Here is a 27,105-nt window from a genome sequence, read left to right on the forward strand (position 1 = left end):
TCTTCCTCAGGCTACAGACCCACGGCAAAGGCAGCCTGACAGAGGAAACAGGCAGAGACGTCCTAATGCTGTTGAGATGGGTGGAATTATAAGTGGTTCTGAAATGCTAGTTAATATTTTACTGGGGAGCAGGGCCACAGATCCGGTGGAGGTGGTGGTTGTGAGGTAGGGCTGAGTGTGAAATAGCCATTCCGTCTGCCTTTGGGGACCCGAAGAAGCCGCTCTCTGTAGAAATAAATTTAAGCAAGAGTCCTTAATAAAGCTCACGGGATCTGTCTGCCCACCGAGGGCCCAGTTTCCCGAGCACCACCATACAAGGCTGATTGTGGCAGGAAGGTCTAAGCAGTGGGTGTAGGCCTGACTAATAATGGGGGTTCTTGTTCCCGGCTGAGTTTGACATCTTTCTTTCTCCCTCTGGATTTAAATGGCTTCTCAGCCCGGGAGGCACTGCCTGTGCCCTGGATTCAGAAGGTACACGCCTCCTTGGGAAGCCAAGGCGAGAGAGACAGCGGCTCGCTCACTCTCTCTCTCTCTCTCTTTCTGCATCTGCCGGGGGAGCTGCCGCTGGTATTTTTCCACAGGCCTTTTCTGCGATCTCAGGGCCTAGTTCTTCCCAGCCAGGCCCAGAGTCCGAGAGAGGGTTAATAGGCAGGAAGCTGAAGCCATGGCAGACTAATACGGAAGTCAGATTTTTGTTTAACTGACAGGTTTAGCAGGCCTCAGCCGTGGGGGAGGGGGCCGGGGAGGGGAAGGGAAGTTTGTAGATGTAGGCATGTGGCCTGCTAGGAGCGCCTTTGGCTTTTCTTAGGGTAAGGACGGAGGTGGGGGTGGGGGTGGGGGCCCTGGCATCCTGGCAGGGAGGCTGGAAACCATTTTGGTTTTTCGAGTTCTGGCTGGCGGGGGCGGTGGGGGTGGTGAGAGGTTAGATTCTGGGCCGGGGGACAAGTGGCCTCCCTGGTCTGCTTTGTCCAGAGGAGGCATTCGGACAATGACGATGCAAACTTTGACCACTTGGTTCCCCTCCTCCCCTGGCAGCCTGAGTCCTCTGGCCTCTGAGAAGCCCAGGGCTGCTCTGGGGCGATTTCGGGGTGGGGTCGGGGGGCTCTCCTGGCTTGTCTGGTTTGCTCAGAGGCCTGCCTCCAGCCTCCTTCTCTTGCCCCTGGGCCTTTTCCTGGGCCTCCCCTCCCTCCAGCCATCAGTCCCCATCCTCCCCCCCGCGGGTGGGGTGGGGGGCAGAACATTCTGCTGGATTGTTCCAGAAAAGGGTTAGCCTTCCTCTCAGCGAGAGAGAGCCGTTTCTGAGGGGGCAGATGAGGTTGAGTCCTACCAGCTCACCCCCCAAAACTCTCTTGCCCGTGGCCTGTGGGCCTCAGGCTCTGCTGGAGCAGGTCAGGCTGGCTGCACTGGTTCGCCCGCGCTGGGAAGTCTAGTCAGGGTGTGGGAGAAGGGCGTCTGGGGGCCCCTTTCCTCAGTTTTTCTTGCTGCAAAAGGCCTAGCTTAGCCTGTCTTTCTCTATGCACAGGATGGCTCTCTTGCTCACCAGAGCCTCACAAAGATAATCGCTCAGGAAGTGTCTCAGCCAATCCGGGGCCGCCTTACACTCCGATTTGCCGGGGCAGCCAATCGGGGGTGCGCTTTCATGAAGCGGCCAGATCATCAAGCCGAAGTGCCAAACCCTTTTTCTGTGAGAACTAGGAGCCTGTCCTCCATGTTTTATAAGTATTGACATTACACAGTGTTAACAATGCATCCACAGAGGTAAGCTCGACTTTTTAACCATCTTTTCTCCCCCTCCCTCTGAGACATCCGCATTTGTGGGCGAGCCGTGTGATTTCTTGTGGCTGACCGTGCCACACTCACCCCCACAGCACTTAGGTTAACTTGGAACTGTTTAGAGAGAAAAAAAAATTTTTTTTTTTTTTTTTGCTTTCTTGGGTCACATGGCTAAGTAGCCATTAGCCAGAGCTCGATTTTGCAAACTGGCAAGGGCCTGGCACACCTTTTCTTCCACCAGGACATGGTGTTTCTAGAAGAGTGTGAAGCTAGATCCTGGTATTGCCAAAAAAGAAGCTTTTTTTTTTTTCTTCTCCCTCTTCTCTCTTTCTCTCTCTCTCTCTCTCTGAGCAGTTCCCCCCTCCCCCCCCCAACCCTGTACTATTGTCTTCTCTTGTGTCACATGCCTGCTGGGGAAAGAAAATGGAAGGTAAGCAAGCAGGCTCCCCTCCAAGGAGAGCTCATGGCAGACAGCAAAGCAGGCAAGTTTACCTCCAAAGAGGTGCTGGGAAGGCCGGACTCAGTGCTGGCCAGAGAGGACGTGTGTTTGAAACAGAACCAAAGGCCTCAGCAGAAGAGCAGCGCTAAGGACAGATCCTGGGTCCTGGGGCCTAGGTGGGTGGTGGTGTCTCCCTATGGTCTTTTCTCTTCCTGCAGGGTTTCTTCACTTGAAACTACATTGTTCAGCCTTTTTTCCTGACTTCTGTTGATACAGAGTGTTCTTCTGCAAAGCCAGCCTACAGCCAGCAAATGTTTCTGAAAGTGTTTTCTAGGCTTTGGAGGAAGTTTTTGGAGTAGGGATGGGGATTGGGGGTGGGGGGGGGAGTGTAGGAGGTTGTGGGGGGAAAGATGTTGGACAACATCCCGCAATAAATCTGAGGAGTCTTTTGAATCCCTTCGTTTTCTCCTCGTGCATGGTTTTCAGTGAACTCATGTATCCTTTCCCCTGCTTTTTCATTCTCCTTTCCTCATTTTACATTGTATCACCCTCTGTCCTCCTGTGTGATACAGTGCAGAGGAAATAAAATCACGTCTGTGGCTCATGACAGCATTCCATATTCAGTGGTTGGGTTGTGGTGTTGTTGTTGTGTGTGTGTTTTTAATAATCCCGTGTAACTGTTTAAAAAAATTTCCTTTTTGATCAAGTCCCAAATCTGCCAGCCTGTTCTCTCTTCTTAACTGTGGAAAAATGAGACGGTTGCTTGAACATTTGTTGGGTAAGTAAAGCAATCCATTTCTGTGACCATGTATAAAGAGTTTGGCGAACATTTGGGGTCTGTTTGTAACAGGGGGGTCTTGGCTCCAGCCGTTGGGGGCTTTTTTTTTAATGAGCAGGAACCCAAGGAGGGCTTTTAAATAGAGTCTTGATTTCAGGTGACTGTTTGAATCCACTGTTTTTCCTGATAACCTGGGTCTAGGATTGAAGATTATACTTCCTGTTTACCCTCAGACAGGGAGAAATTGTTCAGTTCATTGTGACTTGACTGGAGACCTTGAATTGGGTTTGTTTGGATATTAAGTAGAAAACTCTGGGGAGGCAATCTGCTTGTGAAATGTAAGGAAACTGCTTGGTGTTAGAGTCACAGAGCAGGGGGGGGTGGGGGGGAGGAGCTGGGGTGGTGGTGTGTGTGTGGGGGGGGTGGTGTCAGTACTTATGTTTTAAGATACTTAACATGTCTGTAAAAATCCCACCCACCGCCAAACTTGGTCTGATTCAGGATTCAGTACATCCCAGACCCGGCCTTTTTCCAAGCCTGCCCCACACATCTGTATGCACGCCTGCCTTTACTTCTGATTTATTTCTTACTTTTTACATTTCCCCTTGATCTCTCAAGGCTGCAGCTAGAACTTCAGAGTCAAAAAGTAGCTTCTTGCTTAGCGTTCGCTTCAGAATTTCCCTAGACTTTCCACTTCATACATTTCCAGCCTGGAGACCAATCCAGGACTGTAAAAGCTGGAAGTATATTCAGTTGCTGTATTTTGCCAACTTTATGGAGTCAGTAGTCTTTCTTTTAAAGTGGTGTTCAGCAACCCACCTTTGAGAACCCATTGGGAAAAGGTCATTTAATAACGAGGAATGTACCTCATTCTAAGCGTGAGAAAAGTCTGTGTAAGACAGGCCAGCTTCTCAGAGTAAAGAGACAGGCCATTAATGATGAAATGTACTTAGAACTGTGTGCTTGTACCCCACACCAGAAAGTTCAGACACTTTAGCTCTTTTCTTTGTTCTTATCTCCTGGCTGTAAATGAAAATTACATATTGAGGTTCATAGGCGCAGTATCTAATCACAAGACTGCTGGTTTCTTGCCGTCAGTGTTTGCATAATAGTGTATTTGTTGGGCTGGAAGGAGACCTAAGGGCAGGGCACTTGTCCTCCAAAAGCTTGCATTAAAATGGCTCCCACAGGTTTGCAAAGCCAAGATCTGTTTTCAGATGTGCAGCCCCAGCAAGTTCTCAGCCCTGGACCAAGCCAGCCTCTTGCCTCTGGTACTGTGGCCAAGCAGCAGACATGAGTCTGTAAAAAGTTAATTGCTCTCAAAGTAGTATTGTTTTCCAGCTTTCACTCGGGGTAGGGGGTGAGGGTAAATAAATGTCTGCATTGCAGCAGGACTAGGTAAGAGGCAGCAGACCTGCCTCACCGTGCAGCCCAATGGGCTTCCTCTTACCAGCTTTTGAGCCAATAGACTTGGAGGAAAGGTTACAGATTGACAGTTGCAGTGGCCGGACCCAGATCAGGCCTTCTGGAAATTTCTACCATCTTTGTTCCTTTTAGGAAAAGGAGGTCTGCTGAGCTGAAGCATCCCCTAGGTTCCATGCCTAGGGCATCTCCCTCCCCCCACCTTTTCTTTTTTACATCAAGGTAGATGGGTTCTCTCTGCCACATTTGTAAATTTGCAGAGGGAGGAACAGAACTGTTGGGCTGTTTTCCTTTTTCCTTCTGCCTCAATCCCCAAAGAGGATGCACAGCTGCAAGGAACAAACACAGACACTGGAGCTTTTGATTCCTCTCTTTCTCTCTTTTTTTTTTTTCCCTTCAAGACCCTCCAGGATGGATTCACTTTCTGCTTTGGGAAATTAAGTGGCATTCGTGTGGGGGAGGGGGAGTAACTGCTTTTATTAGCTCCAGAAAATGGTCAATGTTCTGTCTGTAACTAAGAATTAATTATATATAATCACTCAGTAAACTTTCTACAGAGTTTTTCTAATTGCTGCATAGGATCATGATTTGCCTGCTGAAGCTGAGTCTAGTTACTTTTATAATTAACAGCTCAAAGATTTGAGTCAGGAAGAAAAGCAACAATGGGGCCTCCTGGATTATAAATTAGAGATGAAAACAATAGCTTTTTTTTCTTTCTTTCTTTCTTGTTACCCCTTTTATTTTAAACAAAACATTCCCCTTTTTCTTACCCGGGGAGAACAGTGGGGAAATGGCTTCAGGTTTTAAACAGGAGACATGGCGGGGGGGGCCGGTGGCGATGAGTCACTCTTTCAGAAAGCGGGGTGACAGCAACCCAGCAAAACCTGAAAGCAAAGGTAGGTTTTTCTTTTTTGCAAAGTCCAGCCACCTCACACGTGTGTGATCTCTTTGTTTCTCTTGACTCCTTTTCCCCTTCTGTCTCCTGGGCAGAGGCCACAGACATTTGTCAGCTGGAAAGCCCTAGGTCTGGCTTTACCTCTGCTTTGACCCTGAAAAGAAGGATACCTGCAAAAGTGCCCTGGTCACCCCACCGCAGAGAAGGAGGAAGGGAGAGTCAGTGTAGCAAGCCAGCCCTTGCCTTGCTTGCAAAGGCAGAAGCAAGTAAGGATTCACCCTTGGCTTCAGGTTGCTAAGGCTATGGCCGCCCTTCCCCCTCCGCCCCACTCTGCTTACTGATAAACAAGCAGGCAGGAGCCATTTCAGCAGTGCAGCGAACTGGGCTGCCAGCCTGTCCCTCCTCATCAAGATTACCTACCTACCGGCCGGCCAGGAGCCAGCCGCCCGTCCTCGCCCTGGCACAGCGTTGGGCACTCTGCCCTCCTTTCTCTCCTGAAGCTCCAAAACAGTCACCTTGAAAACTCTGAGGCCATGCTCAGACCTGTAACCGTAAATTACATTATCCACTATGAGGCTCTTAGCTCGGCCTGTGAAAGCAGGTTTTGCTAAACCCATGGTTAATTTTGAGGGCTCTGTTGGGGGTGGACAAAAATTAATTTGTGAGTATTCTTTGCGCCTTGGCTAAGGGGGAGGTTTTCCTGTTGTTTCTCCTCTGCAGACTCGGATTGTCTTTTCCTTGATGTTAACTGTCTTAGGACTGGCTGGGTGTTGGGGGCCGTTTCCAGGCTTATTAAATGGCCTTTTTATTTTCCTCTGGCCTCAGACTGGGGTACAGCCCTTCAGATGCCTGCTGCCCTGGACGCACTTTTCATTTTCCCCAGCTCCTCTTTGGTAGGGATGCAAGGCTGGTTTCTAATCTACCAGCAAGGGGGAATGGGCTTCCTTCCCCCTCCCCAGCCTGTGCCCTTTTAAGATTTTTGTTGTCTGCGCAGACACCTGTCTGTCTGCACTTTATGCCACAGGGCTGCCTGATTCTTAACCTTCCACCCACCTAATTCGAGGGTAAGGGGGCCTCACTGTAGAGCCTCACGTTGAAGGCTCAGGATCTGAAAGAGAAGGGTTTTCCTTAGGAACCTGTGACTTCACAAACTCCCCCTGTCACTGCAGATTTTTTTTTAAGCCTCTAAACGTTTGGTTGTTGGTGTCCTTTGGTTGAGCTTTTTCCTAGTTCTGATATTTAGGAAGGTGGCTTTGAAACTAGCAGGGCTGCTTAAGCCAGAGCTACAGCTATTGAACAAACTGCTACCATTTTAGCTTCAATACAGGAATGAGGCAGTGTTGCCAGACGCCATTTTAAGAATCCTGCATAAATAGCTTAGCTCCCGATGACTCTGCCTGTTTTAGGTGAGTGCTTATATAAAGCTGCTAACCATTCCCTCCCTCCCCCGCCCCCCCCATTTTTAAAGAAATTAATTGCAGATTTAGGGAAGCATGGTGTTTGGATTTTGATATTCCCTCTTTTGTGATCTGGAAGAGGAAAGATGTTTGTATCTTGGGGATGAAATATTTCTTACAGCCTGGACCAGTTTGGTATTTTGAATGAAAGTAAAAAGCTGAAGGAAAAGTCCTTTCTACTGATTGCATGATTCTTGAATTGCTGTGTGATGGTCCTCAGCTGTAGACCCAGAGTCTTGTGCATGCTGGTTATATATTCTAAGAGGGGTTAGATATTCTTGGTTAAAAGTCAAATAGTAAGGGCACTTGGGGAAAAGAAATATCTGGGCATTGTGTTTCCAGGCAGTTTTCTATCCAAACTAGCTATTTTTTCTTTTCTCTCTCTCTACTGGAAGTGTGGAGGGGATGGGATTCCTGGGAATTACGGACCAGCCTTGAGTCTTCAGAATTAATAATCAGAAGGCTTAAAACATCCTGGAGGTGCAGTTCATCTGCAACTTTTAATTGCTCTTTTCCAGTGCATGCAGGTTAAGTAAGCAGAGGTTTTCTTGCTCAGGCATTGGGGGAGAAATCTTCTATTCTTTCTGGGCGGGATGGGATGGTCTTGGTTGTGCAGGGGCTGGTTATTTCTTCTTTAATTGCCTGAAATGTATCAGTGTGTGAAATCCAGGGGCAAGTGACTTAGGCGAACCTGTGAGTGTAAGAGGGGATGGTGGTGGGAGCATACAGTATATACAACTAGTTGGTGGGGTATTTTCCTGTTGGGGTGAGAGGCTGTTGTTTGATTTTCAGCTAATTTTACTCTTTCCCTTAGCGGGCCCCCAGCCGACCTAAAAAAAAAAAAAAAGTAATGTCAGTTTGAAACAAGGACTGCTTGTTCCATTGTTTTGGATTTAAATAATCGGGGTTGCTGGAAGCTAGCAGATATGGAAGGAAAAATGCTGTGTATTTTGTAAGACTTTAATGTGTTAATGACAAGAGTTCAACGTCTTTTCTCCAGACGTAGCCTCTTTTTCTTAACAGTTATTATTTGACTGCTTTTTTTGTTTTCCTCCAAATGACTGAACAGTTCTTAACCTAAATTGACCGAGATCTGTGGGGGCATTCAGACAGGTACAAATCTTTTCTCACCACCACTTTTGATGTAATATTCATATTTTCCCCCCACCTAACAACATACTAGTACTTAACACTAAACCAAAAAAGCAAAAAAAAAAAAAAAAAAAAAAAAAAAAAAGATCAGTGGTGTAGAAAAAAGGAAGTCCCTTTAGATGTGGCTATTCAAAATGACTAATTTTGCATTCTGGTCTTTTGTAAATGAATTTTTTTTTTTTTTGCCCTTTAAATGCATAGACATTGCAGTTTCCTTTAGTCAAATACAAGTTATTGTGTGTGTGTGTGTGTGTGTGTGTGTGTGCGCGCGCGCGCGCGCGTGCATGTATGAGTTCCCTTTGAAAGGATGGCTTGCTGATCTGTGAAAAAGATGGTTTTCTGAAATTGTTGTCCTTCAAATCCTTGGCTAAAGCTGGTGGTGCTGTTGTTGGAGTTAGGTGATTATGGTGCCCACTTTGTAATACTTGGAAAGATAAAACAGCTTAACTTTTTTTCCCCTTTTCTGCTCCAGCATTGATTATCTTAAACTCTGCAGCAAATAGCTACCCCTTTGCTAGTTTGCATTTTCTTAGCCTCTCAGCAGCTTTCCTCCCTGAAGTATTCAGCCTCCTCTAGGCTGTTACAAGCCAAATAATTGTTCTCTTGAATGCAGCCCTCCTCCGTGATCAATACACCTTTGAATGTTTTCATCACTGCAGAAATCCTTCAAGTGGGTTTGGGGGAGGAGGGGTAGGCTCTGTAAATGCATAATTGTTTCTTTTCACCACCGAACATTTTGGTTGGATACCAGATTAGCGTTTCTTCCATCACTCAAAATATGGGATCAGTTTCAAGAAGTTTAGTATTTCACATACTTCGTGCTAGAGAGGGGAACAGAATTCTAGTTGCTAGAAAGATCAAGGTTGCTCTTTGTGCTTTTGAAGCTGACCATTTTCCCCCCTCTCTGAAGGGACCGCCTGGGGCTTTCTGTTAAAATTTATTTCCAGTCACCCCAAGCAAGAAACCATCAGCAGCATCCATTCGACTGGGTGTGTTACATGCAGGGGGTGTGTTTCGAAGTTGAGAATGTTTGCCTCTTAAGTTGGAAGAAAAAGTACCCGTGCTAAAATCACCTGCCACAAATCACTGTTCTATTATTGCATGTTAGCAACATGTTTAAATTTCAGAGGCGCTGGCTTCTGACGAAAACCGCTTGTGACAACATGTCTGTTGTTTCTCTGGTGGTTTGTCCCAAGCTTTCCCTACAGATGCAGTGTGAATGAAATTGTCAACAGGGTTCAATATCAGAGGCCTAAATGTGTTAATATTCTGGCTTAAAAGTAAACTACCTTTCTCTTTCTTCTCTTTGCTGAGACCAGTGAAGTTGGAGGCCTCCAAGTTCTTCTAACTAGGTCCTGAGCTCTCATCTCTTCCTTTTTCTATCTAGTCTCACCAAACACTGAACTCTCCTAAATGCATTTCCACCTGACCCTGAGGTTCCAAGCCATTTGGGACTTTGTCTCATCACTGTCCCAGACCACAAAACACAGGCGGGACATTCTGATTCTTCCTGCCTTACCCAGCCTCCCTCCTGTTCTGGCTCTTGAGGCTTCCAGAAAATTTCAGCCATCTCAATTGGAGATGCACTCATTTCTTCTTGTTGAACCACAGTCCGATGGAAATGCATGTAGAATAATTGCTCAAATTCTTATCACTTTGTTGTCAGCTGAATGTTTGGAAAGTTCTAACACCTCAAATAGTTGGCACTTTTAAAAGCAGATCTTCCTGGCGTGGCCTGAGAAGTGTATGTGTATCCATGGGAAAAATGGAAATAGCCTGCACTTTGTTCAGCTGGGGAGAGTTCTGGCCAAGAGAGGGAGAGAAGATTCTGGTGAAGGGGCCTGGTTTTCCCTACTTCTTGTCCCAACCCCCAACTCTCAGCCTGTCTTTTAAATAATCCTTCCTCATTCCACTTTGGAGGGGGGAGATAATTAGTCACAGCTCAGAAGAGTGCTGAATACTTTCTCTAAGCCATGCCTGCTGCAGAGAAGAAACATCCCAGGGGCTGGGAGTGTGGAGACCCCAATCTTAATTCCTGGGCTAAATGCTGGTGGTTTGAATGTTTTGAAGCCAGGCCTTTTGCTTCTAGCCTAGGCATATTTTTCTACTTTGTGATTTAATGTATGTATTTTCATGTCCCTGCCTCATCACTGCCTCATTGGGGAATTTTAAGATTTAGCAGGGAGGTCTGCAAAGATACTCTTTGCCTTGCAGAACTCAAAGAGATCAGAACTCCAAGTACCCTGAAAACCATCTCCAGCCTGAACCCAGTGTTAACAAGAAACTTACTTACTCAGAGGCTGGGTTTTCACTGGTCCAGGGCGGTAGATTGTAACTGTGTGTCTCATTTAAAAAAAGCCTTTTGCATCCCCCAATAGCATGACAACTGGAATAGTCATTTGACTTCAAGAACAAACTATTATTTTAAAAAACCCCTATAGGAATCTTAACACTTCGTTTGAAATCAGATGTGGGTTTCTTTCCCCGTGCCTCATCTAAGGATGGGGGATTGTCTTAAAAAGGTGGCTTTGTTGTTAGAACTTCTGAATAAATGCCCCCACGGGGCAAGTTCTCAGTCTACCTAAAACGTGAACATAATTTGCTCTGTTTCAGCTTGGCTGAAGAGGAAATAAAAACAGAACAGGAGGTGGTAGAGGGCATGGATATTTCCACCCGCTCCAAAGGTAAGTAAAAACCTTGTGTTATCTATTCCAGAGCAGAGGAGGAAATTGGAATTCCTTTTTCTTGTTGTTGTAGTGCAGTCAAGTGTGGCTTACGAGCCGAGGTTGCGACACTCCTCCCATTTTGAGAGGTTGGCGCCTTTGATGGATGACCCTCATTTATAGAGAAATCTCCTCCTGATTTTCTTTCCCTTGCATGTCTGGCGAGGTGTTCTGACCTGTTGGGAATTGTCCTGACAGTCAGTCTTACGTGGTGTGTGTCATGACTGAGGATGGCTGGCTAGCTCTCTGCAGGGTGACTTTTGGGAATCAATTTAAATAAAGCATGTTCTAGAAGCAACGGGCATCTCCAGCCGCTTCTTGGTTTCCGATTTTAATAAAAGGTCTCTTTGGAATTGCGAAGGTGGAACGAAGGTGATCCACTTCCTGGAAAACGGTGGTCTTGGTTAGTGAGTAAAGGAAAATGTTAGGACCTCCTGGAATTCTGGGGCCAGTGTTAGAATTTTGCGAGTCAGAGTAAACACCGGTGTGTGCTTCTGTTCAGAATCCTGTGTTAGAGTGCCTCAAAGATCTTCTAATTGTGATATTGGTAACTTTTTGCTTGGTCTGTATGACATTTTACTAGGTTTCCTACAAGGAAGCAGTTATCCACGTTGCCTTAGGGGTGCTTTTAGAAGGTTGATGAAAATGCTCCTCTCCAAACTAAGTGGTTGTACCATGGTGTTGTTATGCCTTCGACAAGTCACTGGGTACCTGTGCTGGGGGCGGCGGGGAGGGCTAGACAGAGGATGAGTATAGACTCGGCCAGAAAGACTCCTTTCCAGCTCACGAGCTTCACAAAATGTGGTTCCATAAAGGGGTTTGAGACAACAGAGCTTTTTGAGGGTTTTTATAAGACAGCCTGTCATTCTGGGCGATGAGGAGGGTCAGCTGGTGGTGGCTGTTGTTGGGTCTGGCCAGCCTGATAGGGTCTGGCCTGGTTCAAAGAGGTGGGCAGGCTGGGCTGCCCGGGTGGGTGGTCAGTGCCTGGGGAGCGGGAAGAGGATGTTGGGAGGGAGACAAGGCCCAGTCTGAGGCCTGCTGCCCTTCCCCACAGCCCCCACCCAGCTCAGGCTAGACCAGCAGCAGAGCCGCAGGGGAATCTGAACAAAAGGTGTCTGGAGACAGCTGCCGATGGGAAGCAGGTCCCAGCTCCCCTTGGTGGTCAGAATTGACTGTGGAGAAGAAACTCGAGAGAATGGGAGCTGGAGGTGGGCTCTTTGTGCTTGATCTGTGCATCACTTGGACACTTTTCTGGCTCTGCTGCTCAGTTTTCTTATCTGTAAAATGGGCTGTTGGGTTAGATTCCAAGAGTCCTTCCACCTTGGGCTTCTCTTGTGAAGATAACGCATGCTGGCGGCATTTATGCAGGCTGTGCTTGGAGGGTCCAGGAGCCTTTTCTTAACCTGGGAGGATGTGGGAGGTCGTGTTCCCATTTTACAGATGAGGAAACTGAGGCTCTGAGTGCTAATGTCTCCCAGGTGGTCAGTGTAGGATGGGATTGGACCACATCGAGGCTCTGATTCCAAGGAGGTGCTTCTTTCCTGAACGCTCAGGGCCTGGAAGGGCCCGGAACCCAGTCGTTCTCCAAAAGGGTCCAAACTGGGGACTATCAGCCTGCTCAGGCCCGTCCGTCTGTGTGTGGAGACCCCACTTCTCATCTTGCAGACCCCCTGGACGTTCCTGGCCCTTCACCCTATGTCCGGGCTGCCCGAGGTGTGATCACTCTGGGATCATCTCTGTCCCTCTTTCTTATCTGCACCTCCCCATCTTCTCCCAACAGCAGCCAGGGTGATCTTGGAAAAACACGTCCATCGGATCTGTCTGCTCTTGCTGAGTCCCTCCACTGCCCTTCCAGCGCCCTCAGGCTCCAGTCTGCAGTCACTGTGACCGTCCTGCCTAGCCTGAGCCCTTCAGCTTCCTTCTCTTTTGTTTACCTGGGATGCTCTGTGCGCCTGACCTCACTTGAGCTCCCCACTCCTCCTCCCCGCTCCGTCTTCTCCTGGGGGCCCTTTGCTGGGAGCATGCCGCCCTGGGTCCGGCTGCCTAGTTTTCTCATCTCAGCCGTCTCAGACGTCATCTCCTCAGGGAGGCCTTCGGTGGCCACCCAGTCCACGGAGCCCTTCCATTGTTTTCTGATAGGTTTTCAAAATAAGCCTCATTTTAGAGCAGTTTTTAGCTTTCTGGATAAGCAGAGTGTTCCCATAGTACCTCCTGCCCCCGCCCCACACACACACAGGTACACACACCGTTTCCCCTCTCTTATTAACACCATATATTGGTCTGGTCCATATGTCACAATTAATGAATTGGTGTGCTTCATTCAGATTTCCTTAGTTTTTTCCACTAAGATCCCTTTTCTGTTCCAAGACCCCACCCAGGCTCCCACATGACATTTAAGTGATGTGTCTGCTTTAGAATCCTCTTGGCTGTGACAGTTTGTTAAATCTTCCTTGTTTTTGATGGCTTTGCTAGTTTGGCAGTATTTTGTAGGATGATCCTCATTTGGGGATAATAATTTTCTCATGGTTGGACTGGAGTAGCCTGGAATTACGGGTTTCTGAGAGGAAGGCTTTAAAGTGCCGTTTTCATCACATCATATCAAGGGTATGTACTGTGAATATAGTTTACCACTGGTGATGTTGACCTTGGTCACTTGGCCAAGGGGATGCTTGTCAGGTTTTTCCCCTTCCTTTTTGGAAAGAAGTCACAGTGCCCAGCCCACATTTACAGAGTAGGGAGCCACGTCCCATCTCCCAAAGGCCAGAATATCTACATAAAGTATTTTGTATTCTTCTGAATGGGAGATTTGTCTTGTTTTCCTCATATGTTTGTTCAGCCATTTATTTATATCAGCAGGACTAAACTGTTTTATACTTTGGGTTATAGTTCAGTACTACTTACTTATTTTGTTGCTCAAATTGTTCCAGCTTTGGCCACTGGGAGCATTTTCAGTTGGCTCCTGTGTCCCTTTGACGTCATTGTTGGTTGATCGGTTGATTGACTGAATACTGTTTTACTTTCTTCCACTGCAGAAGTGCTCTGGGCATTTCTTAGGATGCTTTAGGCTCGTTTGGGTCTTCCCTGGTGGCTCAGGGTACAGTAGAACGCTGCCTGCAGGACAGGAGCCGCAGGAGCCACAGGTTCAATCCCTGGGTTGGGAAGATCCCTTGGTGAAGGAATTGGCCACCCACTCCAGTATTCTTGACTGGGAGATCCCATGGACAGAGGAGCCTGGTGGACTACAGTCCATGGGGTCTCAAAGAGTCGCACACGACTTAGTGACTAAACCACCACCACCACATAGGCTCATCTTGTATGTATTTTCTGCCTAGAATTAGCCATTTCCCTGAGGCCCCCTGTTTGTTATTGGAGAATAGCTTTAGAAACCAAGATCTGGGTGCTGGATGTGCTCATTGCTACTGAGGTGTCTTTGCTTCTAGGGCCTTTGAGCTGACAGAGTGAAGAAACACGTATGTGCACGGGAACCTACATGTAGGCGCGTCTATAAGTACTTCTATCTGTATCTATGTTAAATTGAGCTCCTGCAGGTGTCTCTGAGTCTGATCCATGACCACCTGGATCCTTCTAGCTTTCTGTCCGTAAAGTAATCCCTGATCTCCCACTCTCACAGTGAGAAGTGGCTCCTACCATCTGCCATTCCTTACCATTTTCTGGTACATTTAAAATCGTAAAAAAAAAAAAAAAAGTTCATCTGGCTATACCAGATCTTAGTTGCAGCGTGTAGGGTCTTTAGTTGCAGGCACGTGAACTCTTAGTTGCAGCATATGGCGTCTAGTTCTCTGACCAGGGATTGAACCCAGGCCCCCTTCACTGGAAGCGTGGAGTCCTAGCCACTGGCCTACCGGGGAACTCCCCATTTAAAGTCTTATGTTCAGCATTCAGCTTGATGCACTTTAACACGTGTGTGCACTTGTGGAACCACGGCCCGGATCAAGGTGGTTGAACATTCACGGCATTCCAGAAGGTCTTCATAGCCCTTGTCCACGATATTATGCTTCTATTTGTTTGTTTGTTGATGGTCTCCTAGGCTATGTTGCAGGCCCCTTCTCTCTCCAGGGCCTACACCACCACTGTCAACCTTTCCCTTCCATTTGAGAGGCAGGATGGCACGGAGGTTTAAGAAAACCTGCTCTAGTGTCAGACTCCCTGAGCTTGCATTCTGGCTGCCCTGTGCCTAGCTGGGCTGTTCTTCATGGCTCAGTTTCCCCTTGTGCATGGTGGGTGATAAGAACAGAGGGTTATGGTGGAGATTAAATTTGCTCACATGTGCAGAGCACCCAGATCAGTGCCAGGAACATGGCTAGTGCATGGACGTGTTAACCATGATTAGAATCAGCTGAGGAGGGATACACTTGTGTTGATAAGCCTATCAGGTGGAAGCCTTACTCAGCAAGTTCTGCTTCTTTCCCTGCTTCCAGTCTCCAGGAGGAGGGCGTGCTATGCTATGCTATGCTATGCTATGCTATGCTATGCTATGCTAAGTCACTTCAGTCGTGTCCGACTCTGTGTGACCCCATAGACGGCAGCCACCAGGCTCCGCCGTCCCTGGGATTCTCCAGGCAAGAACACTGGAGTGGGTTGCCATTTCCTTCTCCAATGCATGAAAGTGAAAAGTGAAAGCAAAGTCGCTCAGTTGTGTCCGACTCTTAGCGACCCCATGGACTGCAGCCTACCAGGCTCCTCCATCCATGGGATTTTCCAGGCAAGAGTACTGGAGTGGGGTGCCATTGCCTTCTCCGGGAGGAGGGCATGGAGGTCGTTAATGAAGAATTGTATAATCCAAAATATATAAACAGTTTATAAAGCCCAATATCAGAAAACAAACAACCCAATCAAAAAATGGACTGAAGACCTGAATAGACGTTTTCCCAAAGAAAACACACAGATGGCTTTTGGGCACGTGGAAGATGCTCAACGTCGCAAATGTCAGAGAGATGCAAATCAAAACTTTAACAATAAGAGATCACCTCATACCTTTCAGAATGGCCATCATCAACGAGTACAAACAATGAGAATTGGCGATGATATGGGGAAAAGGAGACCCTTGCTGCATTATTGGCGGGATGGTAAATTGGTGCAGCCCCTATGGAGAACAGTATGGTGATTCCTCAAAGAAACTAAAAACAGAGCTACCGTGTTACAGCAGTCCACTCCTGGTTGTGTGTGTGTGTGTGTGTGTGTGTGTGTGTGTGTATAAGTAATTTGAAAAGACACGTGCACCCTGATAGTCATAGCGGTACTATTTACAATAGCTGAGATACAGAAGGAACCCAAGTGTCCATCAAGAGAAGGGATAAAGAAGATGCATATGTACACATGAATACTACTCGGCTATAAAAAAGAATGAAATTCTGCTTTTTGCAGCAACACACATGGACCTAGTCAATACTTGGCTTAGCAAGATAAGTCAAAGACAGGCACTGCATGCTGTCACTTAGGTGTGGAACATATATACGGGCAGCGTAGGGGTATGGGATTAAGAGCTACAGACCACTGTCTATGAAATAGACAGACAATGAGGATGTACACACAGCACAGGGAATTCCAGTCACTTTGTCATAATGGGGTATAATCTGTAAAAATACTGAATTGAAATGCTATATACTTGAATTTAATATAACATAAATCAATAAAAAATTGTACTTCAGTTGAAAAAAAGAGAATTGTATAGGGTAGCCCAGCAGGTATGCTCAGGACAGGCATCCTATCCTCTGAGACATTTGGACTGATTTTCTCAGGACCTTTGGAGCCTCTGTTCTGGTGGGGAATCTGGAGGGGAAGGGGTACCTGGTTTCGAGGGAGACCTTCCACTCTCCCCAGGGACTGCCTTGGACGGCTTTCCTTGTGTGGAGCCGAGCTCCCACCCTCCAGGGTCATCGGATGGCCAGGTGACTGACTGGCTGCTTCTATGTCTAGGGAGCCTTTCTGATAGAACCTCTGGGGTTAGGTGAGGATGTTGCATACGCAAAGAAAGGCCTGGAGTTATGATACTGGGTTGCTGGGGCTCTGAGAGCTAAAGTTAGCCTGGTCCAAATGTGACCCCCTTGCAAAGGCGGGAGTGAAGGCTTATCTCTCTTAGTCCCGATGATTCGAAATCAACGTTGTGAGGCTGTGGGCTCCGTGAACACATACTTGTTCCTCTAGCCTGCTTTTCTTACGGTTTGGGAAATTCATGCTTCAGCCCTTACCTGGTACCGTCCGATTGGGGTTCTTTTGTTGTGAGCAGCGGAAGCCAGGTCGGGTTCTTTGGAGCAGGGAAGGGATGGACTGGAAGGTGGTCAGTTGCCTCATGGACTCAGCGGAGTGGCTGGAGGCCCAGGGCTGCTCTGGGCAGTGAAGCTAAATGTACAGTCTCTGCAGATCAATAGGACAGAGTCCGCAGGGAGAGTCCCTTGCCTAGTGTCTTTTTTTTGCCCTTTGCTCAAGGAAGGGCTGGTACTAGACACTTGGACCCCCCAGGGTTGCCCTCACTGGGGAAGAGATAATTCCTCAAAGGAGGATGAGGACCACCAGGCATCTTGGGAAACTGGCAGCATCATGCCCTCCTTGTGGGTGGAGAGGAGACCCTGAACTGTCGTGGAGAAACGTAGAAATCCTAACAGGAATTGGCTCAGAATTCTTTCATTCTGTTCCTGTGTCTAGTTTGTACGACCTTTTAGATTCTCTAAGTGAATTTCAATTTGTGCACCCTCTTCCCCCTGACACATACTCACTTATTAACTGAATAATTCCCAAGCCAGTCATTGCCATAACGCCAGCCCTGGCATTTACTGGAGCGTTTTAGTTCTCAGGAGACAAAGCTTTCGCACTTTCAAGATGTCAGGTTGACATTTGTGTCCAGGGGTAATGATCTGCTGAAAGATGCTAGAGCAAAACTCGGAACTACCGTCGAGGTGCCAAGTGTGTTTGCCTAGCTGCTGTTTTCCTGAGTACTTCCTAGGTATCAAGTATTAGATGTAGATTACTTTATTTTATTCTCTTAATAATGCTGTGTTACAGGTGTGTTGTTATTCCCATTTTATAGTTCAGGAAACTGAAGCTCAGAGGGATTAATGAAGTGGCCAAGTAGAGAAGAGAGGTTAGGTTTTATCTTTGATCTTAAACCTTTGTACTTGGTCATGAGTCCCCAGGATCCCGGGTGAGATGTCCTCAGGGGACAGCAGGTGGACCACTGAATGTAGCTGGTATCCAGGGTTTGGGGGCCTTTGGTGGGTGGGAGACCATCTGTCCTAAAGGGGTAGGGTGCCTCCATCTGATTGCTGAACAAAGCAGGAACAGGAATATGTCTCACTTGGTGTTACCAGCTGGGATTTTATTCCCCTCCGCGCCCGCCTCCTGTAAAAATGCCTGGTTTAGAATCGTGATCTGTGTAGCCCAGTTTCTGAAAGACCATGCACGAACCCAGCAGAACACATCTCCGGGTCACAAGTGGTGGGAGAGTTGTGGGTTTGCATTCTCTGCAGGAGACTGGACACAGCACAGTTCAGTACGGGATTTTAGCCACACGACGTAGGAGTGTGGCTCCTCCAAGGACAGGGACTTAAAGTCTGGAAAGTGATGGACGCTGGGCGCTCACGGCCCCGTACAAAGGCTGCCGTTTGGGCTGCCTGCGTCTTGATCCTGCTCTGTGTGCATTTTGCAGTATGATTGTGGTGTGCGGATGCCAGGCTGCGGAAGCTGAAACCATTTTTTAAAAATGTCTGTGTAATGTCACCCGCGCAAGGGAACGAGTCACTTGGAAACCATGCACAGATGCAACGGAAGCCCAAGATATTAAAATCTTGAACAGTATCATTCTTGCTGAGATTTGCCTCGGTATGAATCTGTTTTCCAAGACAGGAAGCTGGAGAATATACAATTACAGCAATTTGCTAACCAGCCCGACCTTAATTAGTACAGGATCCTCGTTCTCACTGTTGTATGTAAATTAAGCTTGTTTCACAAAGGGACTGTTTATGAGGATGGCTCTCAGACAGAGACCTTGTATCATTCTTTTTTTTTTCTCCCCAAGGAAACTTTAAGAAAATACAACCGTAAACACCCATTAAATCACAGTGCGAGGCTGAAGTGCTGAGAATATTTCTTTTCAAAAATGAGCATCAGTATTTTTAACTCAGTTTTGGCTCTTTCACATTTCCTCCAGCCCGAGAAGTGCCGTCCTTGTACTGTGCAGTGGAAGGAGCTGATTTGCGAGTTAGATAACTACCAGATTGTTCCTCTCCCAACAAGGTCTAAAATATCCTGCAACTCTTGAGAATGTTGGATACGGCTTTCTGAATGAGAAACCTGCCTTCTCTTGGCCTGCAGAGCCTCGGTGCAGTCTGCTCACGGAATCCCGTCAGCACCTTCTGTGCAATTTATCTCCGTGGTTCACTCGTGGAAAACCTTGCGTTTGCCCCAGTTTTGAAGCCTGACCTACGTTAACGTGTTTATGTGACTGCTGTTGTTCCAGAAGACTGTGATCTACAATGATCCATTTTCAACCTTAGTTTCAAAAGAACCATCTCTCCTTTTTCCTCCTCCCAGTGCCTCTGGAGTTAACATTCTAGGTCTGAGGCCTTTTAGAGATCCTGGCACTTTTTTTCTTTTTGCTTGAAAGTTTTCAAAGAGTAGTTATTTCACTTTGCTCCATTGATGGAGGCCCCTTGATGATTAACTTGAGGGGAGCAAGCTTGGCAAGCCCGCATCTCAGAGTTGGGGTGAGTGGGGGTGCTCCCCCGCGCAATTCTGTCCTGCCTTCAGCTTTCCTGGAACCCAGAGAGCCAGCGTTTCAATGGTTTTTATTTTTAAAGTATTAGTATTATGTTTGGCCGATTTGCTCAGCATGTGGGATTTTAGTTCTCCGACCAGGGATCGAACCAGTGCCTTTGGTGCTGAAAACACAGTGTCCTAACCACTGGATCACCAGGGAATTCCCAGCAACATGTTTTTTAATCCAGTCACAGAATTGTTCAGTGATCATCTTGTTGTTTAGTCGTTCAGTCGTGTCCAACTCTTTGCAACCCCATGGACTGTGGCCCGCCAGGCTCCTCTGTCCATGGGATTTCCCAGGCAGGAATACTGGAGTGTGTTGCCATTTCCTTCTCCAGGGGACCTTCCCGACCCAGGGATCAGACCCTCATTTCCTGCATTGGCAGGTGGATTCTTTTACTGCTGAGCTACCAGGGAAGCTTCGTTCAGTGAATCACCACAGTCTTATTTTGGAACATTTTCATCACCCTAGTAAACACTCCCTGACCCGTTAGCAGTAACTCCCCATTCGTTGCCCATTTATCCCAGCTCCTGGTAACCACTAACCTGCTTTCTTCCTCTCTGGATTTGCTTACCTGGATCATTTCGTATAGATGGAATCATTTAGGATGTGAACGTTCATGTCTGACTTCTTACTTGTAGATTAATGTTCTTATGCTTATTCATGCTGTAGCACATACCACTTAAAAAAAATTATTTGCTTATATTAAGGCTGTGCTGAGTCTTAGTCGTGGCAAGCAGCTTTGTGGCATGTGCACTTCTTAGGTGCAGCATGTGGGATCTAGTTCCCTGGCCCAGGGATTGTACCCCGGCCCCTTGTGTTGGGCGCGTAGAGTCTCAGCCACTGGACCACCAGGGAGTCCCCTCACCCCACTCCTTGACTCCTTTTTATGACTTTATAATGTTCCACCACATTATTCCGTTGTCACATTCTGTTTATCCATTTATCTGTTGATGGACTTGAGTTGTTTCTTTTTTTTTTGGCTGTCATGAAGAACGGAGCCGTGAACATTAGTGGATGAGTTTTTATGTGGGTGTATGTTTTCATTTCTCTTGGATGTAGACCTCGGAGTGTGGTTACGGGGTCATAGGGTAGCTCTGTGTTTAGCCTTTTGAGTAATGTACAGAGTTTTGAACACGCGCAGGTCTTTCCCACATTCCCTTTCTTGACCCTGCATCCTTCCTATTAGTGTTTCTCCTTTTTCTGGCCTCTCCATAGCCAAATTTGGTAAAAGGAATGCCAGTACTTTGGTCTTGGTTTCCTTACTTCCTGCTTTGTTCTGCCAGCTCCGTGGTGGCATCCACCGAGACGCTGCATGTTAGCAGTTCCCGCCGGGCTTCCTGTAGACTCCAGGGGATGGTGTCAGCACTTCGTGCCCTGATCTAGCAGAGGCAGTGGACACTGCTGATCATTCTTCTCCTGGAACCTGCCTCTTCTTGTGCTTTTCCTCTGATTTCCCTGGCTCCTCCTCTTCTCCCCACCACGGCGTCGCTGAAAGCTTGGTTCCTCATCTTACCCAGCACGTTCTTTCCCTGGGTGATCTCGCCCACATCTGTAGCTTTATGACTCATGAATATCTTACTTCCAGCCTAGATGTTTCTTGAGTTACGATGCAGAGGGCTAGCTGCCTACCTGACTGCCCGACCTGTTGGTCATGGGCGTCTCGAACTCAACATGTCCCATACTGATTTCACTGTCTATCTTCCCTCCTGCTCCCCCAACAAAACACCTGCTTCTCTCCCATGGTGAATAAGCCAGGACTCTGCCAGTTGACTAGGCCAGGATATGGGACTGAGCCTTGATTCTTCTATCCTTTTGCCTTTTTTTTGTTGCTTTCTTACAATAATACATTGTACATACCACTCTTCTTCAGGTTATCACCAGTGAACTGTACTAGTCTTTTTTTTTTTTGGCTTCACCCAGCAGCATGTGGGCTCTTAGTTCCCCCAAGCTTGCACCTCATGCATTGGAAGTGGGGTGTCTTGGCCACTGGACCACCGGAAAAGTCCCCGCAGTAGTCTTTTAATTGGGCTCCCATCTCTCATCTGCCCTACCCTCCTGATCTTTCTAAAAGGAACCTCTCTTTCAGCTACCACCTCCTGCTTTGAAGTCTTAAGGGCTCGCTTCTTGGTATTAGGATGAAGAGCAAAATCCTGATATCCTTGTGTGTGAGCCTTGCCTGCCTTTCCAGCCTCCTGCCTCTGTGTGCCCCTTTCTCTCTACTCCAGCCACACTGATCTTTTCAGATCCTCCGAAGGAAGGTCCTCCCCGCTCTTTTTTCTCCCAACATCCTACCTGCCCTGGGTGCTCCGGCTCCAGGTGGGGGTGGGTCCTGCCTCTTGTTTTCGTGCATCTCATTTTCCCTCGTGCCCGTTTTACCACCACTTGTTCCAGATGGAGCACAATAAATATATCTCTTGAATGAATGAGTGAATGACTTGACTTTGTCTACCAGGTGGATAGAACTCCTGGAGAAGGAAGTAAAAGCAGCCTTTCAGCTAGAGTGGGTGGCTTTGTTTCCAGCATCTTCCGCGCCTGGAAATAATTACCTAAGCTCAAATTTCTTCTCTCTCTGAAATGATCGGTGGCTTATCTGTCTTTCCCCCCAGGGATATGGGGCTCTTTGAAATGGCCCCCTTCCCTCTGATTTCTTTCCTTCCCCAGGTATTAAGCCCACTTGTAATGGGCCCTTTTCCAAACACAAGTGCGATTGTCTTGCTTGCCTGATTTGGGCTGCTGGTGGCTCCAGAAGATGACCCCAGTCCTGAGTCGAGATTCAAGGCCCTGCTCCATCTGTGCTTTCTGGGACTCTGGTCAGTGTCCCTGCAGAACTTGCCCCTCCTATTCAGCCTGTCCAACCTGAGTGCCTGCCGGCTCCCTCCTGCTCCTCACCGGGTCGTACCTTTGTTCATCCTTCCAGGCTGCTCTCCCTGGGGACCTGTCTTCTCCACGTCCTCGGGGACCCAGGCTCCCCTCTTGTGGAACCTTCCCGGGGGAAATTCCCTAGCAGTCTGTCGAGTGGTTCAGATTTCATGGTTTCACTACCCGAGGGTACAAGTTCGATCCAAGGTCAGGGAACTAAGATCCTGCAAGCTGCAAGCGTGGTGAAGAAAAAAGAAATCACCCTGGAAGGTACCCTAAATTGGCCAGGAAAAGGACAGGATGGTAATCTGCTCGGATCAGACATTCTCACACATCCTGAGGGTTTGAGAAATTTCCAACCTAGGCTGAAGGTGGCAAGTCCACAAACATTTCTAGCCCCCAAATCATTTTGCTTTGAAGGCTACTACCAGATTCTTCCCTTAGGCATGGGTGGAGGATTCTGAAGGATCCCGCTTGCCTGCTGAACTTCCTCCCTTGTCTGTTGTATCAGATCAGATCAGATCAGATCAGTCATGTCCGACTCTCTTCGACCCCGTGAACCGCAGCACGCCAGGCCTCCCTGTCCATTACCAACTCCCGGAGTTCACTCAGACTCACGTCCATCGAGTCACTGATGCCATCCAGCCATCTCATCCTCTGTCGTCCCCTTCTCCTCTTGCCCCCAATTCCTCCCAGCATCAGAGTCTTTTCCAATGAGTCACCTCTTCACATGAGGTGGCCAAAGTATTGGAGTTTCAGCTTTAGCATCATTCCTTCCAAAGAAATCCCAGGGCTGATCTCCTTCAGAATGGACTGGTTGGATCTCCTTGCAGTCCAAGGGACTCTTAAGAGTCTTCTTCAACAACACAGTTCAAAAGCATCAATTCTTCTGTGCTCAGCTTTCTTCACAGTCCAACTCTCACATCCATACATGACCACAGGAAAAACCATAGCCTTGACTAGACAGACCTTTGTTGGCAAAGTAATGTCTCTGCTTTTCAATATGCTATCTAGGTTGGTCATAACTTTCCTTTCAAGGAGTAAGTGTCTTTTAATTTCTTGGCTGCTGTCACCATCTGCAGTGATTTTGGAGCCCAGAAAAATAAAGTCTGACACTGTTTCCACTGTTTCCCCATCTATTTCCCATGAAGTGATGGGACCGGATGCCATGATCTTCGTTTTCTGAATGTTGAGCTTTAAGCCAACTTTTTCACTCTCCTCTTTCACTTTCATCAAGAGGCTTTTGAGTTCCTCTTCACTTTCTGCCATAAGGGTGGTGTCATCTGCATATCTGAGGTTATTGATATTTCTCCCAGCAATCTTGATTCCAGCTTGTGTTTCTTCCAGTCCAGCGTTTCTCATGATGTACTCTGCATATAAGTTAAATAAACAGGGTGACAATATACAGCCTTGACGTACTCCTTTTCCTATTTGGAACCAGTCTGTTGTTCATGTCCAGTTCGAACTGTTGCTTCCTGACCTGCATACAAGTTTCTCAAGAGGCAGATCAGGTGGTCTGGTATTCCCATGTCTTTCAGAATTTTCCACAGTTTATTGTGATCCACACAGTCAAAGGCTTTGGCATAGTCAATAAAGCAGAAATAGATGTTTTTCTGGAACTCTCTTGCTTTTTCCATGATCCAACAGATGTTGGCAATTTGATCTCTGGTTCCTCTGCCTTTTCTAAAACCAGCTTGAGCCTCTAAAGCGAGGCTTGTCTGATTAGGTAGCTACTCTGAGGCTGTTTCAGTTTATATTAATTGAAATAAAAATTCCTTTTTCAGTTGGACTAGGCACATTGCAAGTGCCCAGTAACCACACGTGGCTAGAGGCTGTCCAGATATGTAGATAGCCCAGATACGGAATGTTGCCATCACCATAGAAAGTTCTGTTGGACGGCACTGCATTACAACTCTCGATACATTAACATGTCGTGCTGGATGTAGTAGGTGGAAACATCTAGCTACGGATTGGCTCAGCATAGAACATGCTAAAAAAATAATTCTATCGGTGTCTTAAATTTCCCTTGATTAGATTCTCCTGGGCTTGCTGTTTTTTGAAAAGATCCGCAAAGAAAGAACACAGCTATCTTCCCATCGTCTCAACTGGTATTTGCTATCCAGGCCCCTCTGAACTGCCTTTCTGCCAGGCTCTTTGGCATCTTGGTGCACTGGCTGGGGGAAAAAGAATCCAGGATGTGCTGGGCCCCCGTCTCCCCAGCCTTCAGCCTCTGTTGTTGCATTCTTTTCCCATTGTGTCTCCTCCTGAACTGATAACAGGGACTAGGTCTTCTTACCTCTTTAATGTGGGCTAGCGATTTCTAGTCCTGGCTTCCCTCGTGGCTCAGTCGGTAAAGAATCTGCCTGCAATGCGGGAGACCTGGGTTCAATTCCTGGGTCGGGAAGATCCCCTGGAGAAGGAAATGGCAACCCACTCCAGTATTCTTGCCTGGAGAATCCCACGGACAGACGAGCCTGGCGGGCTACAGTGCATGGGGTCACAAGAGTTGGACACGACTTAGTGACTAAACCAGTGATTTGTAGTAGCTGCTCAATAAATGCTTTTTGAATGAAGACTCTCTTGCAAGAAATAGAAACTAAGGGAATAAAGTGGTTGATTGGATTTTCTTTGCTTTTTTTAAAAAAGAAATTTTTATTTATTTACTTTTGGCTGAGCTGGGTCTTTGTTGCTGCGCAGGCTGCTCTCTGGTTGCAGAGAGCAGGGGCTACTTTCTCGCTGTGGAGCGTTGGCTTCTCTTGTTGCGAAGCATGGGCTCTAAGATGCACAGACTTCAGTAGCTGCAGGTCCAAGGCTGTACAGCACAAACTTCATAGCTGTGCATGGGCTTAGCTGCTCCGTGGCTTGTGGGATTCTCCCAGAGCAGGGATTGAACCTGTGTCTCCCACATTGGCAGGCGGATTCTTTACCACTGAACTACCAGGGAAGCCCTGGATTTTCTTCTCTTTTTTTTAATCTTTTTTTTTGAGCACACCTTGCAGCATGTGGGATATTAATTCCTAGATCAGGGATGAACCCGCACCCACTGTAGTGGAGACCTGAGTCTTAACCACTGCACTTCCAGGCAAGTCCCTGCATTTTTTTCAAATGATAAAGTCAGTTCATCTCCTGGCAACAAGCTGAAGTATACAAAGAAAAAGCTCAGAAATCCTCTGCCAGGTAACCTCGTTGACAGTTTGATATGTTTTCATCTGTCCTTTGTCTTCCTCTTAGAAAAATACAAACAAAGGTATACCACGTTGGGTTTGCATTGTCTCGATCTTGGCCATTTTAGCAAAGCATCCTTTATCTCTTATCCTACTATTTACCTGCTTTGCCCTTCTCTGCTCTGCCTTAAAGGGATTTTCAAGGTTACGATTAATTATCTTGACAGTTAAGAATGATGGAAACCTTGGCAAATGGGGAATTTCATGTTCCATCCTAAGGGTAGGGGAAGCAGCCTGGAGGATCGTACCATGTGGAAATGGGGACTTTTTGTGGCTGGATCTTAATTTTCTTTTTTTAAAGAGGAGCTAGTAATCTGGATTTCTAGATCAGTTTTTCCCAATTTCTAAATATCAGCAACTAAAGAATCACACAGTTGTGAGGGGTGGGCTGAATGCAGTCTGGAATCCTTCCGTGGAGCCATCTCCCACCCAGGCCAGGGCTGTCAGTTTGCTTAGATGATTTCCTGGCCATTGCTTCTCTTCTAGATCACTGGCTCATCTCATCAGCTGTCACTTGGGCCCTCTTCCTAGTAAGACTGACCTGGTTTTGCCCTTCACCTTCTTAACCAGCCTCTAGTAACCGCCCATACCCACACAGGAACATGGGGACCATCTTTTAAACCAGGCTGCTATTTCTTGGGTTGAGACCAGACATATTAGTAGTTGCTGAGAGTTACTTGACAAATATCTTTCAAATCGAGACTCCCCTCAAGCCGGGTGAAAATGCTTTTATCTGAGAAGCCCAGGGAAACAAAGATGGAGACAGAAGAGAGCAGAGTTAATTTCTCTTGTCGCATGCCTGTTGAGTGGGATGGAGGGAAGATGAACTTGAGAAGTCATTTTTTACTCTCCCCTTTTTGAGGCCGAGCCCATCTTGCTGGCTTCCCATGGATGAGTGCCCGTGCGATGGGCCCCTTTTTTCGTCTTGCAGGCCCATGCTGGACAGTCCAGGCAAGCCTTCAGGGAGGCATGGAAAAGAGAACCTCGGTGGCCTTAAAAAGGTCTGATAAGAAAAAGGGAGAAGAATCTGGGTTAAGAGGTGTGGTAAACGATCATCACAGTGGGGAGTCTCCCAGTTGGGAGTGTGTTTTCCCTGGAGAAAGTCATTCTTTTCTAACACTAAATCTTTCTGAAACAATAGCTCTCCCCAAGAAGAATGGAGGGAGTTAGGAAATGAGTGGCCAGAGAAAACCCTTCTGAGTTTTCCGCCTTTGGTTTCTCTGTAATTGCATTTAGCTGCTAGGCCCCATCACGTTCAAGATATAAATCCTCACTTAATCTCCTCCTTTGGGGAAAATGGGCTCTTTAGGCCAGAAGCGAGAATAGCCGAGTACCTGTTGAAAAGGGAATTTCCTCCTTCAGTTTCTTTCAGACCCTGGAATGGCCAGGCTCCCTTTTGTGTAATCCTCCCTGCCCGCTTCACCAAGACCCTCTGGCCGTCTTGGTTTCCCGGGACAAATGCTTAGACCTGGGAAGAAAAACTGGAGTTTGCTGTGATCACACTTCATTTAGCTGGTCCAGTGTGTTTGGGGACTGCCTCTGAGCCACATTGGGTGTCAGTCATTGAGCTACAGCAAAGAAACACAGAAAAACTGAGATTGAGTTCT

At 47.2% G+C, this 27,105-nt stretch overlaps 1 protein-coding gene across 1 annotated transcript in view; it reads left to right on the forward strand.

The window, feature by feature from the left end:
* The first annotated feature begins 2,246 nt into the window (after positions 1-2,246).
* ZMYND8 (zinc finger MYND-type containing 8) overlaps positions 2,247-27,105 on the forward strand; it is a 123,407-nt gene continuing 98,548 nt past the window's right edge. Inside the window, 2 exon segments of the mRNA XM_070381085.1 lie at positions 2,247-2,388; positions 10,530-10,600. Coding sequence (XP_070237186.1) covers positions 10,576-10,600 — 25 coding nt within the window. The 5' untranslated portion in view covers positions 2,247-2,388; positions 10,530-10,575.

The sequence above is a fragment of the Bos mutus genome, chromosome 13 (assembly GCF_027580195.1).
Source record: "Bos mutus isolate GX-2022 chromosome 13, NWIPB_WYAK_1.1, whole genome shotgun sequence".
NCBI lineage: Eukaryota > Metazoa > Chordata > Mammalia > Artiodactyla > Bovidae > Bos > Bos mutus.